General features: G+C 31.9%; 1 protein-coding gene across 3 annotated transcripts; it reads right to left on the reverse strand.

Annotated features, from left to right (window-relative positions):
- Nucleotides 1-680: 680 nt before the first annotated feature.
- LOC110029263 lies at nucleotides 681-20,242 on the reverse strand. 3 transcript variants are annotated; one of them, XM_020731479.1, is made up of 10 exons: nucleotides 19,691-20,239; nucleotides 16,965-17,153; nucleotides 6,637-6,729; nucleotides 6,347-6,529; nucleotides 5,994-6,099; nucleotides 5,478-5,663; nucleotides 4,471-5,081; nucleotides 3,757-4,317; nucleotides 2,520-2,869; nucleotides 682-1,043 (listed from the first exon to the last, which is right to left on the reverse strand). In XM_020731479.1, exons 1-10 carry the CDS (start codon nucleotides 19,919-19,921, stop codon nucleotides 992-994), a joined length of 2,562 nt encoding a protein of 853 aa, XP_020587138.1. In that variant the 5' UTR covers nucleotides 19,922-20,239; the 3' UTR covers nucleotides 682-991. The 3 variants fall into 3 exon arrangements, with proteins under 3 accessions (XP_020587137.1, XP_020587138.1, XP_020587139.1); XM_020731478.1 differs by having other exon boundaries at nucleotides 681-1,043; nucleotides 3,757-5,081; nucleotides 19,691-20,240; XM_020731480.1 differs by lacking the exon at nucleotides 682-1,043 and having other exon boundaries at nucleotides 2,844-2,917; nucleotides 3,757-5,081; nucleotides 19,691-20,242.
- Between the last annotated feature and the right edge of the window lie 545 nt (nucleotides 20,243-20,787).

Here is a 20,787-nt window from a genome sequence, read left to right on the forward strand (position 1 = left end):
TATATATATATATATGAAAAGGTATTTCACATTAAAATAATATTAGTGATTTTTTTTATGTGAATTTAAATACTTTAATGTATATAAATAAATATTAAATTTAGATATTAGATATATAAATAAATAATCAACAATGTTACTCTCAAAATGAGTAAAGTGTTAAAATAATCCCCAACTATTTACACGGGACATTATTTTCAGAGTTTATAGAAATATCAGAATAATGTGACTTTTAAAATTGAGACTGAAATAATCCCATAAAAGACTACTAGAGCTCTTCTATGCAAAAACTTAACAGTTATGGATAAGAAATAATTATTGATTTATTTGAATTTATATATATTTTTTTAACTTCATAACATGAGACAAATAAACTCAATATCATCATATGAATCAACAGAAATCTTAGTAGAATGGGAAGCAGTTATGCAAATAACATAAAAAGGGACAATTTCATACATACTGCACAGTTCTTATATATTTACATATCCAACACCTAAACTTTAGATGCCAGATATTTAAATACAAAAGAATTATGTGGTATGCATGTAAATTTCTTGAGAAATAATTGACCAGAGAATTTGCATTTTAAATTATGAGCATTGCATCATGACACAAAAAAGGAGCAAAAAAAAAAATATATATATTTATTTTTATTTCTGCTAGAAAAATGAAATTGTAGAGATTACACAAATGCAAAGAATTGCAATTTTCCTTTTTTTTATTTGCAGGCTAACTAAAAGGAATGAAACTACTTATTTCTTATTTCCAAAAAAAAAAAAAAAGGGAAAACTCCTATATCAATGTTAGCATTTTTTGGCTTGTATCCTGAAAACTATTGGCTTTTTTGCAAAGTACAATCTAATACTCTACAATGGCCTAAGGACATTAAGCCAAAAAACTGGAGAATTATGTAATTAAACCTTAAAAGAAAACAAAATCAGAGTAGAGCAGAGTAGGTATTGGTGTTCATCTCTGCATGAATGGGAAATCATCGAGGGAAGCCCTCTTCTTTCAACTGATGATTCTTCTGCACCATAAATCTGCGAAATTATCGAAAAACTCCGATTAGGTTGATGTAGAATAAAATGACAATACGATGTCACACAAAATGGAATCACAATTATTCAAAATGAATCATTCAAAAATTTAACATGTCAAACATAATTCTCATCGCTAAATCAATGTCGCCGCAAGTTTCCTCGTCCATATGTTGTCGGTTTCTAATGAAGATTTTCGACAAGCTTTTTAGCGATAGATAGGGGCTGATTTACGGTTAGGGGCGTGCCCAAATGGTTCAGATCTGCTACGTTATATTGTCGGATTAGGTGACCCAGTCTGCCTCTCAACTCTCTTACATGCCTAACTGATTCAGATCCGCTGCATTATATTGTCGGATTAGGTGACCCGGCCTGCCTCTCAACACTCTTTAGTTCATCGAAAATTAAATTTTATTGGGGCATTTACAGACATACACACAAACCAATTCTTATGTATTTACATAATCAAACGCCTAAACATTCATATTTAAATATCCCATCAAAAATATCACTATTAATGTGTTTTTAAAAGTGAAATACATATTTTCATGCGTAAGTTTACGAGACCGAAATATTATAAATATAAATATCAAACTTTGGGCATAAAATATATAAATACATAAGAATTGTGTGGTATTATGAATGTAGATTCCCCAATATAATTTATAGATAGAAATAAGAAAAAATATAGAGAGGGAAATTGCAAACATGTTAGTGTTTTAGAATAAAGAGAGGATCACCAAAAACTATCATCGACTAATCATTAATTTTCTCCGACATACAACCAGTGCAATCCAATGTAGAATTTTAAATAAAAAGAAAATTTACATACGTAGCACATAATTCTTACATATTTACATATTTCACACCTAAATTTTACAATATTTTTGTGCTTTAAAACAATACATAAAAACTTGTATTTCACTTTTAAAAAGTGGTAAGTGTTATTTTTTATTTGATAGTAAAGATTTGAGTGCTATGTGCAAAAATATAAAAGTTTAGGTGTGAGAGATGTAAACACATAAAGAATTTTGTGCCATGTAAATGCCTCAAGATGATAAAGGTCAATTTTATATCAGAGCCCTGCTCAAAAACATTTCGAATATTTGCTTTTGGTGATAATGCCTACATTATTGAATGATAACATAATTCCAAACTTCATAACTCAATACTTCAAAAAATCAAACTAATGCCTCCAAGTACATTTGTTTAGATGAGGTCATTTTCATCCCAGAGTTTAAAGAAGTGCTAAATTAATTCTCATAATATTTAATGGTGGCTAAAATAATCCTCAATGGGGACTATTTCAACCAATATTCAAAAGTCTGGGGACCAAAATGACCCTCCATGAAGGGTGAGAAGACCATTTTGACGCATTTCACGTAAAATAGCCCATTCCAGCATCATGAAACTTCTGCTGCTAGTTTCAAATTAGAAAAGGAATCAAAGAAGAGCACAAGAATGGATGACAAGTGATACCTCTGGCGCTGCAACGATGAGGACGATTGAACTGTCAAAAACTGTGGATAATCCATTCCCTGTGTCACGTACGTCGAAACACGTGAAAAACTTGAAGATCCGATAGAGCTGCTCTCTGCTAGATATGAGCTCCTACAGTAATCAGATGATCCAGAAATTTGGCTGTAATCTGGATTCAAGCAACCTGCAAGTGTGTTCGGCTTCTCCGAATAGCTCGGCTCGTTGGTGAGCCAGAACATTTGCGGACTTCTATTGATGTAATTTTGTTCTCCTTTATCGAGGTTTGTTCCATAAGGACTGCAATTCCAACTTTGTTTTGCAGTTTGTGACAAATCTCCGAGAACAACTCTCTGAATAGAAAAGGAGGCAAGGGAAGATCATTTTCAACTTCCACAGTCCTATAATGGAGCACTATGAACAAGTATAAGAAAAGATGATATTCATAGTTCGTTTAATGGAAATTTTCTTCATAAAATGATGATAGAATAAGTTTTTATTAAGAATTTTGATGAAATATTGAATATAAAAGCTTAATAATAAGATGCAGTTTCATTTAGAGTGGACAAAGTTGGCAGAGAGAAAAAACACAAAAGCTGAAGTACCAAAATAGCATATTGAATTTGATTGGAGTTACAAATTACTTTGTGGTTATTAGCAAAGTTCATAGAAATCAAAAGTAACACATTAAAAATGTTTGTTTGGGGTGGCAGCAGCTTTTTATACAAGTGATTGTAAAATTGTGACAGGGAAAAAAGTTTTTTAGAAGGGCAGTCTACATACATAGCACCTGAAACATTGCTATTTACAGATCTAGCAACCTCTTTTTTCCATTTTTCAAATTCTCACTCAAGTATCAAAATTCATGATAAAACCCCAACCCATATTTTTCATTTCTAACAAATTCTCAAAGGTTTGATCATGGCGCAAGTAAATACATCAGCTAGGAAGTTCAACAAATATCACATGAGTGCTAAGTTTTGTAAATAGCAATGTTTCAGGTGCTATGTATGTAATTATCCTATTCTAGAAAACTGTTACGAGAATTATAAATAATTTTTTTTCTAGAAAGTCGACCAAGAATTTTCATACAGCCACTATATTTTAATATACTTGATTATAAGAGCGTTCTCTCACCACAAAATTGCAAAAAAATAACAAGAAAATAGTATCAAACAAAACTGTGGTGACAATCTGAAACGCAAAGCAGGTAAAAAGCTGTCCCAAACAATATACTCACAGGACATGGCTGATGGGATACAATGCCGCCATAATGTGTAGCGGCTCCATCTCCGAAACTAAGTGCGTTATAAGCTATTTGAGGTTCTGGCAAAGCACAGGCGGCTGGCACAACTTGGACTCCAGGGGATGGAATCGATCCAACAGGTTGAATCGGTGGAAAAATCCTACGAAAATACACGTTGGGTGCTATGGTAGGACAAGGACGGGGGGTGGGTCCAAATAACGAAATATTCGTGCTAGATATTCCATTAGAGAGAACTGGCTTCACATGTGCAGCAACATGAATATCCGGCCAATCAAACGTCCCACCGGAATCCACATTTCGATCGAAATTTAATATTTCATCATCAGACAATCCATACAATCCATCATAGTATCTCCGGTGAGACGGAAAATTATATATCTGAAGCATTGCTAAGAATGGGACTGGCGGACCTGTGGGACACTGTATTGAAGAAACCACCCCAGAATTGGAAATTGCCCCATAATCACTTATTTGGGCAGTTTGATTTTTTGTAACTTCAGTATTAACAGCAATTAATGGAGCTCTGTAGTTTTCCTGTGCGGGATATTCATAATAAGAACGCTTCAAAGAAGTTTCAGTTGAAGAAATAGTATTATCATGGTAGTTTTCAAAAGAAGCACTACTTAAAAGTTTAGATTGAAAAGATGAACTTTGTTCTGAACATGAAGAGTAATCCACAGAAGTTACCGCTTCATGAATATGAGATTTTTGGATCGTATCGTGGCTTTCTCCATTAGAGACCTCACCAAGGTTTGTCGGGTGAGAGCGAAAATGTATTTTCTCAGAGCGAACCATACCAAGCTGACCCTGCAACCTGGAATCGCCTTCCTCAATGCCATTACTGTTGTTGTAACTCAGATTTTCATCATTCTTATTGGTTCTAACAGGATTTGCGGAGGTTTTTTCTACATAATCCAGATTCTTAATAGTATTATCATTACTGTAATCTTTGTTACTTTTTATTCCATTATGCCTACTAATGTCCTCTGAATTTTGGTTAATCACTCTAAGAATCTGGGAGGTAGCGCCATAGAAAGAGAGCTTAAGATCAGCACGATGGTCATCACCAGGATCCTCTGAAATATTATTGATGTGTTCATTGAATGAAATATTTTTGGACGGTTCCGAGTGGGCCGCGCTTGTAGCAGAACTGTTGTGAGGGTCAGCTCTATGTCTTTCCCATGTGTTCACGAAGAAGTGATTGAGCTCTGAAATCATCTCCTCCTTCGGAAAATCGAGTAATCTGGATAGCTTTTTAACCCCAAATGCAAAAGCACTACAAATCCTATAGAAATTGGCTGAAACAATAGAAAGCATTCATAAATATTCGGTAAATTAGAAATTTGTTAGAATTATGAATAATAGAGCGAATAAAGGAGAAAAGTGCCAAAATGGTCCTGTAATTTTATGTCACGAGTCCTTTAGTCTCAGAGTAGACCAAAGTGTCAATTTAATAACTAGATTCTTTTAATAGGGGCTAAAACAATCCTCCAATTATTTCAACCCATATTAAAAGAACGTGAATTTTTTTTTGTAGATTTTGGGACTATAATGCCACATGTAAATAGTTAGAGGGCTATTTTGGCACTTTATCTGTGAATAAACATAGCCTAAGAAATATAAACATGCTATCGAAATATTTAATTTTTGAAGAAAATTCCACATAAATACTTGTCGACAAAGCGCAAAAATACCTTCATAAACACTGCGTCCAAGGTTGTTGTGTATACATAAAGGATCAACAATGTTGAGGCACTTCGTAGTAAAAGGTTGTCTATGGCAGTGTTGACCGCACGCCAAACTGTCGATGAACTTGCTGCGATGTTGGAGAAATAATTTCTTGTGATCAAATTCACCATTTTTCTTTCTCGGAGGCATTGCTGAATAATTATCAAAAGGTGAACAAATGCTTCTTTTCTAGGATCGAAGAGTTACATACAATTCACTCAATCCTTGTGCATTTCCGTATCTAACACCTAAACTTTAATTTTTGCAAATAACCTTACACATGAAAAGATGTATTTAACCTTTTAAAATTTAAAATAGTGGTACTTTTGATGTGAAATAATGAAATATTTGGGTGGAAGAAATGTAAAAAGCAAAGTTTATGTGTTAGATATGTAAATACATAAGAACTGAGTGGTATGCATGTAAATTCTCCTTTCAAGAAATGCTATTAAATATCGGGCAGAATGCAAAGATTAGCTTACCAGTAGTTATCTCTGGGAGTAAATGTCGAGAGACAGGACCCCATATGCTGACACAACAGTTTTTCCAATCAAAACTGCTGAAAATTTCTAGAAAACGGTATAGAACCTGTGAATGAAAGAGAAAAGAAAAGATGATTTTTTTCTTCTCATCCCAAGTTCCAGTAGGCAAAAGAAAATTGGAAAATTTACATACGCAGCACACAATTTTTATGTATATTTACATATCTCACACCTAAACTTTCATATTTAGTGTGTAAATATGAAAGTTTAGGTGTGAGATATGCAAATACATAAGAATTGCGTGCTATGTATGTAAATGCCCCAAGAAAGTTAAGCCAAGGGGAACTAAATACCTCAAGTGGTCCAGAAAATGAATTGTCAAATAAATGAAATATGTACAAAATCATGGTTTCCAAAGCAAATGTAGAAATAAGGCCATGCTGAGCACCCAAAAGACGGCTCTCATAGTAACACCAAGCTTTAATAAGAATAATACTCCGCTTAAATAAATGATCTTTACTTATCAAACGGTCCATCTACAAAGAAAATGATCCTATAAACTAAATGATGCATATAAATAAAAAATTTGATCACTTCATTCTGTACGAAAACTCAATAACATAATGAAGAGGTTGAAGATCACCTCTTCGAGGAGACAAAGGGCACGTAAACCGCCAGTCTGACAAAATGATATGTCCACAACAATGCCGTCTACGAGACATTTTATAACCTTTACCTAAATAAAAAAATGAAACCAGAAATTTAGGCATAATCTTATTGCATAGAGATGGACCAGAAAAATGAAAGGCCGGGGCATATACGTTAAAGCATGTTACAGTCCATGAAATACCCAAATAAATCTACACTGCAAACATGGCAACTGATGCTTGCATGAATCTTCTTATATTTGTAACAAAGTTATTCTGGTGAAATTAAGTCGATCCACGAAGGAAGAAAGTTATTTTTACTTATCAATTTACTCAGTTGAGTTTGGGCAATCTACCTAATTAGATTATTTCATAATGATTTGATTTATATTTTGTTAAATAACTAATTTTCAGGCAAAAAAATCTTATATTTGCATTAGTAATAATTTATTGAGTGATATATTATTTTAGATGAAAAAGAAGAAGATTTGCATAACTATAGAATGTAACATCAGCTGTCTTTTAGGCAATGATATGGCACTATTCTTTCATGTTGGTTTTTCTATTGTGCGCAGCATTACTTGTATAGTTGTATACTTATATAGAGAGAGATTCTAAGCAAAGATGCAAAAAAGAATTCATATTACAAATGAGGAAAGACTCCCATATTCATAGGTTCCAAAGCTTCTCCCTCGAAAGATAAGGAATTTCTATGGCTCTCTAGAAACTTTCTAGAGTTATCCACAATACTCTAGAAATATTTAGACATACAAGAACTAAAGACACAAGTCTAGAATAATTTACAAGACTATAGATATTTCTACCTATTTGATCATCTATAAATTTCTACAATCTTCCATGCACCATCTAAACAATTCTTAAAAGCGAGTGACTTGTCAACAAAGACATTTTCTACAAGTGCGGGGTGAGGGAGGAGAGATTTCTAGAGGGATTCGGTACTCTCTTTACACCTCGCAGCAACTACTCTTAGCATTGCTCTTCTTTTGGCCACGCCAAGTTGCCTTCGAAACTTTTCAACTTTCGTTCTGGCTAGCCTTTTTGTGAATATATTGGAAACTTAATCCTTGGTCCCATACATCCCAATTTAATCTATTAATATTTTCACAAACATTTTGGTAATAAACTATGTACATGCCTATGTTATTCCAACAAAGGGTCGAATTAGGGTCAATTTGGGAGGAGGGAGGGGGACACGAGGGTACCCTAAATAGGGTTAGCTAGTGTGGTAGATGGAAGAGGGGTAGCCAGGTTTAGGCCAGTAGGTAGAGAGAGAGGGGGATAACCAAAGCAAATGCAAAAATAAGTAGAACTCACCAGTCCTTCAATGGAAGGAAGCCACCAATCTTTAATTACAAAAACAATCAATTTTGTATTTTCATTCAATTCTCCCACCAGGATTACACCAGAGTTGAGAGCGATATTTATAAAGAGGGAAAAAAGTGGGGGAAGCCGGGTATGAAACACGTTACATGATTGAATGGAGGTGGGAAAACAGGCCGAGGCACATTAAAATTCAACCAGAGGAACTGAACAAGCTTTATTTTCTTGTGCTTCAAACCTTGTTAATGATGATAATCTTCAAGATTTAATGGAGGTGAACTTGTTATTTTTGGAAGGAGAGTAGAACAAGCTTTGGCACATTGGAATTCAACAAGAAGAGGAGCTGACTAAGCTTTAATTTATCGTGCTTCAAATTTTGTGAAAGATGATAGTCTTCAAGAGTGATGCAAGGCACTTGTAATTGCTATGTGCAATGGTTGTTCTACATCAACTCTGATGGATCATGAAGAGCACCTCTTTGCAAAGATAAAATCAAGTCCTTCATTAGGTCCAATGCAAGATTCTCCAAAACTTCCCTAACCGTCTAATTGCCTTTAAAAGCAGGTTGACTATTCCATTTTAATGAAAATCAATAGGTAGAGTTTGTAGGCGTTTGAGTTTCATCTAAAATCATAGCTTCAACTTTCAGAAAGTGTGGATGGAGACACCAACGATTAATGATCTTGATCTCCTACATTATGGTTAATATGTAAATCCCAAGGCTTTATAACTCATTAAAATGATCAAATATATTCCAAATTAAAATGGACTAATAAAGATATTAGAAGGAAATTCTATCGAAGTTCTTTAAAAAATTTGAATGAGCACAAGCAATTGCATGTAATTTTCTCTATATTGTGGTCATGTCGCATTAGTAATAGCCCTTGTTATATCCACGAGATAACACTTTTGATTCCTAGCTTTAGCATATCTATCTTCGCTTATCCCAATTTTTTGTTTCATATCTGCATGAAGATCATAAAAACTATATGTAAATATAAATGCAACTTCAAGAAATACAGGGGATGGAATATTAAATATATTATTAGGCCAATTGAGGTTATAAGCATAAATAGTTTCAACTGTTATTTTCTTGGCAAATGAAGATCTCAAGTGATTGTTTTTTACCTACTAAGCATCATCATAAATTACCCACACTTCCATTCACAATTTATATTTGATCACCAATTACATCATCAAAAGCAAATGGAAACTTTAATTGAATTCCAAATAATTTTATAGCAAATATGACAAAAATTTAAACATAATTATATAAAAGGATAATGGATGATAGACCATAAAGTTTGACAATCTTTCAAAAAAATTGTGTGAAGTGTCATTTGTTTTAAAACAAAATAAAAAATGACTCATTTTAGAGAATTTATCAAGAGCAATGAAAATGCTTAATACATTACCAAGAGATTATAGGTTAGCCAAAAATAAAATTCATTAAAAGGGCATCCCAAATTATATGGCAGATTGAAAGTGCAGCATATATTTCAAAGTATTCTTTTTTTTTTAGTTTAAGCCACTCTTCATGAAAAGTGAGATACTAATCTTTCAACCAATAAAATATATTTTCAGCTAAATAAACTATCTAATATTTTTCTAAAGTGTCGAACAAATAATTTCCTTATAGATGACCTAGGAATACATAATTATTACATAAATATACATTAGACAATGAAATTATATTATTAAGGTTGGTTTTATCTTTATGAGCAGGACAAAGTGGATAATCTTCTTTAATTAGTTAAAATGCAAGAATTTGTAATTCTAAATAATAGTATCTCAAAATTATGCATTACTAGGCATACATTTAAACCCATGTTTATATTTTTAATCACAAAAACTTTTTAAAAAAATTACTAGCTTAATTTGAACACCAATTGACACAGAAATCGCTTTAACTTCCATTGTGTATCAATGAATTTCAGAGTCCAAAAATTAGAACTTAAAATAAATTTATTTAGTATCATATATTATGTTCAATATTTTAAAGATTAGATAATGGCATATAAGTCTTTAATCATAAGTAGAATATATTTATTTTGCTTCATTGAGTTTCTCGTTAAAAAATATTATAAAATTATTTTATTGACTAAACAAATCACCGGACTTATGAAAAATAAAAAAGTCTTGGAAAAAGTGAAGTAGTCAATAAAACATATTAAGTTTTCAAAAAATTTTATCATTAGCTCATAAAAATTTATGTTTCTTCAAAATATCAATTAGAAGTGATATAAAAAGGAAATGACTAGAAAGTTTATTTTACTAGTTCCTCCAAATAAGTATTTATATAGAAAATTACCTAAAAAATAATTATAAACTACTAAAAATAAAAAAATTAAAATAAAAAAAAATGGTTATCCAAACTTTCTATCTTGGCCAGTGGGAAAAAAAGAGCAATTAGTGACACTCCCCTTTACATGGTAAGTATTCCCCTCCACCTCTGCCCCGCCCCCCATTTTAAGCATGTGAATCTATGACAAAGTTTTCTCTTTATGTAAAACATAAATATGTGGCTCCTTTCATTCTTTTTTAGCAATTCATATATTTCCATTATCATTCGAAATTTATTTGAAACAATTTTTAATTCAAAATTTCAAAATCCTTTAATAAATACGCAGGCAAATTGACTGCTCAAAAGAGAAAAAATAGAGTGCTAATTAATCAGCATCTTAGTTCCACTTTTTATGAAAAGCTTATCCACCACATATTTGGTTCAATTTTATTGCATTGGATTGTAATGCTAATGGCATGCTTATTTTCACACTATATTCACATAGATTATTCCCATTTAATTCTTAAATCTTTTACTATAATTTTAATCCACAGGAGTTCGCAAACACTATGAGTGATTCATCTAAATTCAAATTTAACACTTGACGTTATGACAATATGTTATTTTTTACTTCTCCAAGCTATTAAATTTTCTCCCAATAATATACAACATTCAGAAGTGATCCCCAATCCACTAATGATCCCGAATAATCATATTGGTGTAACTTTGAAACTGTAAAGTTTCATATTATCTATAGGAATCTTTTTTGTCAAGATTTGATTTTAAATATCTGAGAACTCCGAAAGTAACTTGAAGTTTAAATTCCTTTGATTTGCATAAAAATGAACTTATCAAGCATACATTAAAAACAATGTTAAGATAAATATAAGATAGATAGATTGAATTGCCCAATTAATCTTTAATATTGTCCAATATCAGCTTATGTTCCTTCTTTATGGGTATCCAGTTTCGGTCATAATTCAATTGAAGTTTCACAAGGTTAGCAATTAATCAATTTTGTTCCTCTAAAAAAAACTTTTAACTTTTATTTGTTGATATAAAAATTTCCTTTTTCAAGTTGAGCCACTTCTATAGCAAGAAAACAATTGAGCTTGTCAAAGTTAATCTCAAACTTTGATGTGAGTTTTTTTCTAAGAAATTTGTTTCTTTTATTGATCACTTATAATAATCATATCATAAACATGCACAATAAAAATGATTTTTCTTTTATCTGTAGAATGTTTTATTAAGAGTATATGATCTCCTTAGCTTTATTTTTCTCATTCCATATATGAATTCAGTAAATATGGCAAATGAAAAGTTTCAAAATTGTTTAAGGCAACATAATAACTTTTTTTATCTGCATACTTATTTCTGTGAAAGAACTATTGAATGTTCTTAGAGCATCCAATATAAACTTTTTTTTTTAACTTTCCCATGTAAAAGGCATTTTTCAAATCATTAGTACATGACCATTCAAAATAAGCAACTAGAGAAATTAGGTATGAATTATAATCATTATAGAAAGTAAGAATTTTGGCAGTATACTCCATATACTTTAGTATTATTTTTTTACAAATAATCTCGTTTTATACCATTTCATATTTTTATCAGCTTAATAACTTAATGAGAAAACCACCTTATATCTTAAATTTTTTTTAGTAGCTTACCGATGTCAAGGAACTGATTTTTTATGGGGCATTCATCTCTTTGCTGATGCATCCTTCCAATTTTTATTTTCTAATGCCTCAAAATAAGATTTGAGATATTTTGATGGCGGTGAAGCCATAAATTGCAAGAAATAATTTGTGCAAGAAAATATTTTTGAAAGACTGTATTTGGTTATGTGATACAGTGAAATTATGTAGAGTTCAGTTGATCCTTGCAATGGGAGTTATCTAACAACACTTTCGACTTCTAAGCTTATTAGAGGCTTTAGATGAGCTTTGCTCTTCTTTTATAAATTGAAGATGTTCAGTGATAGGAGTAATGTATTGCTTTTAACTTTTTATATCTGTTTTGATGAGATGTCGAGAAAGAAAATATTATGATTTTTTAAGGGCATCTGAATATTAAAGTGAAATATCATAAAAGGAAAAAAGAATCTAGATTCACTTTCTAAAAAAGAAAATTTATGATATTCAACAATTTCACAAGTCTCGCAATAAAAATTTTCAATGTTAACATTTCGAAAAAAGAAGCATACATATATTGTAAGACTTTCAATGAGAGATAAAAGTAAACTGTAATGATGGTCCTAAATGATATATTTATTTAAAGTAAATATGAAAGTCTGGATGAATACGATTATCTTCAAATAGGTATAATACATCATTTTATCTAGCTTCCCCAATCGACTTCCATGTAGCGAGATCCAAAAATAAATAATAAATAATTAAAAAAATGTCATTTTGCATTCGTGATCTTTGATGAATTTATGAATGTATAGAATACTTACTGCTAATTTAATATGATGTAGCCCATTATTGTGAGTAAATGCAAGAAAAATCAAAATATTTTCTTGGCCTGCAAGAATGACTAGAAAGCCATAGGCTGGATTTATTTTTTTATTGCTAGAAATATTTGTAAATTTAAAAGATATTGACAAAATTTATCATTTGATCAACACCTCCTAAATCTATTATTGAGGTATTAGGGTAACTGCCAAAGAAATTAAAAGTACAAGGGCTAAAGTTTTGACTACTTTGAGTTAAAAACATAACTCGAAAGATATTTTAATAGAATTAAGAAAATTTAGTAACTTGCAAATTAATATATGTCGAGTCATTTTAGTACAAAAAAAAAACCTACTCTTTTGATTTGCCTAAATTATTTTCATTAAAGCCTTAGGGTTTACATGGACCTTCCAACATTTTTTTTATATGCCCATTTTTCTCGTAATAACTGCATAATAAATTTCTTTTGAGGAAAGGACTTTATCCTTCGTTCCAGAAAAATTCAAAGGCAAGAGTTCCCTCGGAGCTCTATGAATATCATGACCGAGGTTTTAATTTTCAGTGTCAAGTATTACTATCGTTGTTCCTCTGGTTCATATGAGAGAGTGCCACACTTAGGAATGATGGGCTTTCTCTGCTCAAGACTTAAATTCGAAAATTATCGAATTCATTATTGATTCATACAAGAAACTCAAACGCACTTTCTTTTATTTCTACAAGTTATTTGAGGAACATGATATCATCATTATATATTTCATCTTGAGATTATGATGGTAATCTAATTCTAGATTTCAGTAAATAGAAGCTTTAACTTAGAAGCAACTCTATTAGACAGCTTTTCAAACACCTTTTATGATTGTTAAGAATATTGATCCACTGATTTCAAGCATCATAGTACTCTATAATCACGATATAATCATGAAATCTATTTCATCCAAACAAGAAATCTTGGGATCTTTCAGATCCATAAGATAATCAACAAGATGAATTTTTCTCTTTCATCTTACAAAAGTCTTCATAATTTCAGATCACTTAAAATACTTTCTTTCATTCAAACGATACAAACTTTTTGTAGCTGGAATTCTCTTTTAGTATAACTTTGACCACTAAAGATAGTCGACTATTTAAAAGGCAAATAAAAAATAAAAAACATAACAAGGAGAAGAGGAATGAAAGAGCAATAAAAACAAAAATTGGAAAGAGAATACTAACTTTGCTCAGTATTCACATAAAAAAGTGGTTAAAAAGCTCATCATGTTCATTCCTCCAATGAGTATTTATACATAAAATTTATCATAAAAAACATGAAAACTACCAATCACAAGGAAATAAAAAATTAAAATTGTTGCTCAAAACTTCTTATCTTAGTGGATGGGAGGAGGGGGTAATCCACGGCTCTTTCTTTCCCAAGTTAAGCATATGAATCCATATCACTTTGTTTTTTATATTAAGCATATGAATCCTTAGCTAATGTTTTTCCTTAATTAGTACATGAAGCTATTGTTCTTTTCATTCCTTATTTAACAATCCCAATACCATCAACAAATAATATAAAAATATTGAAACTCCTAATAAATATTCTACTAAATATAGTAAGTCCATGAAAAACCCAAGCATAAGAAAAGCTTTCGTGGCTGACCAATTAAGAATCACTTTTTACCTCACCAAGATTACGTTGAAGCCTAATTAATATAAGAGATAACAAAATCTAGAAGTATGACTTCTTTTTTAAGATTGATAGATTTGTTTCTTTCTCCCTTAGTGTCATCAAAACTAACTTTAAATGCTCAACATGTTTTTCCTCGTCAATACTAAAAATCAAATGTCAACAGCAAAAAAACACCAAATATTTTACTTTAAAAAAAGTCCAAAAGTCCAATTCAACAACCTGATAATTATTTTGAGTGCATTAGACAGACCAAAAAGCATATCAAGCATTAAAATGATCAATATGGAGTTTTAAATGAACTTTTATTCATCTCCAAATTTTATCTTAATAACTACAAATTTAATTGAAATGAAGTATCTAATGGTTATAAACAATGAGCTATGGTTACCTAGCTAATATGAAAAAAATTCATGATAGGCTTAAATGATACCGGAGAAAAAAACTCAAACCATAATAGAAAGTTATAATTTTATTGTTGAAATTCAAAAGGACTACAAACATCGACTCTTGATAATAGGAGAATAACAACAATACAAACACGGAAGACACCCTAGGGTGGTGGACGGCAGCTGAGCAATTGGTCGAGGGATTGGTTGGAGGAGATGGGCGCAACAGGAGGCCAGAAAGAGGGTACAACAGCCGGCGAGGTGCTGTGAGGGTGATGGCAGCAGCTAAACACGGACTTAGAGGCGGCGGCAAGGGAAAACAGCGAGTGGAAAGTAGGTTTTGGGGAGCAGGGAGGTGGGCAGCAACAAGTGAAAGTGGTGGACGGTGGTTCGGCAGTGGATCAGAGACCTGGAAATGGTTGACAGTTGCTAGAAGCGAGGGTCGAAGGGGCTGCGGAAGGATAAATGTTTTGTCGGGGTCGGGCTACAGCCGGAGCACCACCCGAACCCTTGGAGATGGTCACCACCGTAGACAAGTTAAAGTCGGAGCATTTTCTCGTTGTTGGGTACAACCCCCCAAAGAGGAAGAACGCCTCAAAGGCAGAATTCAGAATTCTCCACTCATCCAAAAACAGTCTGGTTTGCAGAAAACAACACCTATAAATAGGAGAGATTAGGAGATAGACTAAGCAAGAATTAAGAAGGGGGGTGGGATGAAAAAGGAAGGAATTTGAAATATGATAGAAGTGGAAAGTGGTATATAAGGTAGGCAATGAATAGGGAGGAGATTCTTTATAGAAAGGTGTGAAAAGAAGAGAGGGGGAAGCTAAAAAGAAAGAAGGATCCGCGCGGCGCGATTACCGTAGCAACCATAGTCTCCTCGTCCGCGCAGTACCGCAGGATGAAAAGCTCCCGCGTTAGGTTTTATGTTATCTCTTGTCAATATATGTGTGGAAAATACACTAAAGGCATTGCACTATCAATAAAAAAATAATCTTCTTGTTTTTTTTTTTACTTGTAACATATATTCAAAAATAATTTCTACATTTCCAATCTTTTAATCATATTTTGTATCTAGCAAGCATCTCATAACATTGGAATATGCAACAATAACAATGATAAATTCTTCATGAAATAAAGAGATGTCATCAATAATTTCTTCAAGATCAAAAAAGTTATAGAGTCAACAATTTCTTCCAACAACAGATTTTGAGTTTTAGATTGATTATATATACAACCATTTATAACATTTAAAGCAAATAATACCCCTAATATTCATTTTTGTGGTGTTAGCAGAACTAATAGAAATCATCCAAATTGAGCCTCCTTTATATTTTTAGGATGTTCAAACACTTTAGACCTTGAAACAAAAAAAGTTAAATGCTTCGTTAACATAAATTGATAGAAATGAAAAAAAAGATTTAAAAGTTAAACTTATGCGAGACTTAAACAAAGCACCTAGCAAAATAGAATTAGGCAGACCAAGTAGAATGTTAGAAGAAAACCCTAACTATCAAATACATATCTAAAAACTAAATTTTCATATTTACATACATAGCACTTTGATGTTTTAAAACTATGCATGAATATGTGTATTACACTTAAAAAGTGGTAATAGTGCTATTTTGATGTGATATTAAAAAATTGAGAGCTATGTGTGTAAATATAAAATTTAGGTATGAGATGTAAATACATAAAGAATTGTGTGCTATGTATGTGAATTCTTATTGCATTTTCTCCTTCTCGAGACCACAACAAAGATCCTCATCGCTTTAAAGATCAACTTTTTAACCAACTTCTGATATAAAATAAAGAACCAAAATAAACGTGATCTACTAAGTACTGGCGTCACTTTTTCTACAGCCCAGTAATCTTTCAAGTGAAACAATTAATTCTTTGATTCCATAGATTTATCTTACTAAAAAAGTAACTTATGTTAATTGCCAAAAAAAAAATCAATCCATTTCATCTAGAACATTATAGCTCATACGGATGTTAAAGAATTGAATTAAATTAGATGGAATAGAATTGGGTACACCTGCAAAAAGGTATTTTCTTAAGAAATAATGTCCAAGATGTGCAATTTCAAAAAAAAGAAGGTAGATTTTGCTAAATTATAATGGCAGCTGATATGAACAAAAAGAAGACCTATCAAAAGCAAAAAAATCGGCAAATTTAGAAGGCGTACTTCTGCCTCGATTAGCTGAACTTCCTTTACATATAATTTAGCATTTTCATTCTTCTGGTCCTCCTTCATAACTTGGTGGACTTTGCCGGCCCATGTATTTTTCAGATTTTCATCATCACTAAATATAGTTAAGTCAATATCTCCATCAGTTAAATATGTCATCAGGGGCACAGATCCAAAAATGAAAACCTGGTAATCACCACAACAGTCATTTCATAGATTTTAAAGGAAGAGCAGCTTTCACAGAAAATACAAGGGAAATTTACGTACAAACTACACAATTCTTGTGTATTTACATATCTAACACCCAAAGTTTAATATTTAAATGTATAATACCATTACCTTATTCATGAAAAGGTGTATTTTATTTTTAAAAGATGGTGATGGAGATATTTTTTACGTGTTGTGAAAGATTTGAGTGATATGCATGTAAATATGAAATTTTACGTGTTCAATATGTAAATGCCCCAAAATACAACTATTATAAACTAATCGCTAAAGAATGGAAAGGAAAGAAATTCGACAAGCAGTAAAGATTTATGATAATCAGCTCACTAAATAGATACTTGTGGAGTAATTTGTCCCTTTGCTCGAAAACTTCCTTATGCAAATCAACATTTTGAGTTCTTATTTCACTTTAGTTGACATTCTGTTCGTAGTTTATTTTACTTTATGATCTAAATTTCTATGTTGGTTCAGATGAATTCACAGTTGACCATTTAATAGTTCTCTATGTTGACTTAGGTGAATTGTTTTTGGGGCATTTACATATATAACACACAATATAACACACAATTCTTATGTATATATAACACACAATTCTTATGTATTTACATATGTCACACCAAAACTTTCATATTTACACAAATAGCATCCAAATCTTTAATATCACATAAAAATAGAGCTGTTATAACTTTTTAAAAGTGAAATACACATTTTCATGCATAGATTCAAAGAACCAAAGTGCTATGTATGTAAATATGAAAGTTTAGGTGTGAGATATGTGAATAAATATGAATAATGTGAAACGTATGTAAATTTCCCTTTTTTTTAGATCTGAGGATGGGTTTAGTGTTTATAAATAGGGATAATTGAGAAATATAAGAAGAGGATTTTCAATAATATTTCTTTGAGTTAATTTTTTCTCTTCTTGGCTCAAGTACTGAATTGGATGTATTATTTCCAGCATTGTGCAAGTATTGGCTACCAATTATACAATTTATATAGTGGTGATTGATAGAGTTTGGTTCAGATTATTTTTATTTAGTTGTATAAGATACAAAAGAATGTAATGTGAGTGCTTTTAGGGCTTTTGGAATTTGGGAAATGGATGCAAAAAAGGTGGTTGAGGCTTACAAGAAGAGGACCAAGATTTGCATTTTTTTTTTTTTTGACTGATTTTGCGAGGAGCTTAAAGGGAAGTTAGGTATGGAGTTAGGAGGGATATAAGTCTATTTGGGAAGCTAAGGACGTTAGAAATAAGAATTTCAAGTTATATGGGGTTGTTATGTGGAGGTTTTGGTGTGGAGAGTGGAAGGAAGATAGAATGGCTGAGTTTGGATAGATTGTAAACGGCATGGGTATTTGGTGAATAAAAAGTGCAGAAACTTTGAGAGAAGCTCCGATATGCTCAAAATAAATGTAAAGATGGTAAATAAAAAAAAATCAAAAAAATAAATAAAACATGAAATATCTCCCCAAAGAGAGATATCCAAGCTCACCAAATCAAGGATAAGAGGTTAGGCATCAAGCTTTCCATAAGGAGATATACAAGAGTTTAAAAAAAAAAGTATTTCATTTTAAAACCATTTTCATATAGAATGCTAAATGCACCTTAGAACCTGCTTTTTATTTCATAACTACATCTTTGAACAGACTAATTAAGAGATGGCACAACCCTCTAGATGTTTAAAAAGATAGCTTGTCATACTTGCTTTGACTTAGAATTTGATGACTTACCAAAGGGAGGTACAAAGGTGATGTGGCAACACCATTTAGACTAAAATTCTAGCTCACACTATATTTTTCAATTTTGACATTCTTAACATTATGATTGATATTCTCCATAACTTCATAATATTTTCTAGAAAAGTAGCCCAAGCCATAATATTATGTATGAGAAAATGCAATCATAACATTATCATATTTAGCTATTAGGATGCTGATCCAAGTTTTGTAGTATATCACACAACTATATTATTTTAAGAAAGAAATACTTCCATTTGCAAAACTAATTCATATTTATCACAACAAGAATTTGCTAACACTGTTTTTGCTCACATACCCAACAAATTTCGATCCTAGATCCAAAAAATGTGTTTTCATGAGATAAACCCTAACCAAAAAAAAAAGTATGAATGCTTTCTTTCTTGAAAACCAAATATTTTTTTATGGAAAATTCTCTTCATGGGAAAAAGAGAGCAAGAAAGTAACTTTTTTATGCAACTTCAGATCCCTCACCAAAATTCATTCTCTCATCTCCAAATATACCGTTTGAAAAACAAGATGCTCAACATATAGAAAACGAAGGTGATCCCATTCAAATTTCTCTAAACATATATAAATCTCAAGCATGAGGAGAAATATTCCTAACCTAAAGCTCCAAATCAACACTCACCCGAAGAAAAAAAAAATCAATAACTGCGGAAACAGCAATAACTTAACTCATCGATCACAAAATGAGAGAAAAGCAAAAGCTAAATGCAAACAAGATAAAGCAAAAGCACCTGACAAGAGAAGCATTTTCCAATAAGGCTCTGAATATAATCAGCTACATCCTGCCTCCTTTTCCATGATCCTTCATTCGGCTGAATGAGAGCCACGAGCTCTGCAACCCTCTCCTCTGCCGCCGACCATCTCTCAGAATCAATAACTCCTCCCACAGAAATTTCTCGGTCCGGCAGAAGTCCAGTTGGCGTAAAGCAACCAGTCTCTGCCGAACCTCCATGACATCCCATGCAAGCTTTAACAGAAGTCAATCAAAGCACAGATACCGCCCCAATTACCTATTTCCATCATTGAAAGAAAACACCAATCTAACAGCAAGAACAAAAATTGATTCCAATATCGTAATGCCTAATTTATCCACTGCTAAAATCTGAAACCAGAGAAACTGCTGTTCTTATGAAATTTTGATAAGAAATCAAATCCCTTAAATACAAATCCAATTAGAAACCAGAGACAGATCGATTCTGAAGCGAATTTTGCTCTAAATAACAAACGGGGGGAGAGAGAGAGTAAGCGGCAGTAGGGTTAGGGTATACCGTTAATGAACAGAGACGGAATAAGAGGACGAAGAATACAACAGTTTCGAAATGTTGATGGCATCCATTTGATATGCTTTAAAATTCGTGCTATTTAACAGGGAATGGATGGCTGTGATTACTTTTCATTCCCAAACTTAAAACTCACAGAAAAAATAATAATAATAAATTACGAGCAAGCCACTCAATCTATATGGATTTACATAGCGAACAATTACATTCATATTTACATGTGTGCCACTAAAGCTGTAAATTTAGCCTGAATATCATTACTCCCTAAAAAATTTGAGTCACATTTTGGCTCCATCTTGGTCGGATCGAAATAACTGAGTTGTGCTCTGAGCTAAAACTTTGAATGGAATTTCTTCGAGCTGATTTTGAGTCATATATAGATCGGTCAGAACTGGCTCAGGTTCGACTCAAAATATTTTTTATTTATTTATATATATATATAATATATATATATATATATATTACTGAATAAAATTGAATATAATAAATCACAAGTCAATTTCGGGCTCGAACGGATCCAAATAAAGCCATTTGACAGACCCCTTAAC

The sequence above is a fragment of the Phalaenopsis equestris genome, unplaced genomic scaffold (genome assembly GCF_001263595.1).
Source record: "Phalaenopsis equestris unplaced genomic scaffold, ASM126359v1 Scaffold000552, whole genome shotgun sequence".
NCBI classification, from domain to species: domain Eukaryota; kingdom Viridiplantae; phylum Streptophyta; class Magnoliopsida; order Asparagales; family Orchidaceae; genus Phalaenopsis; species Phalaenopsis equestris.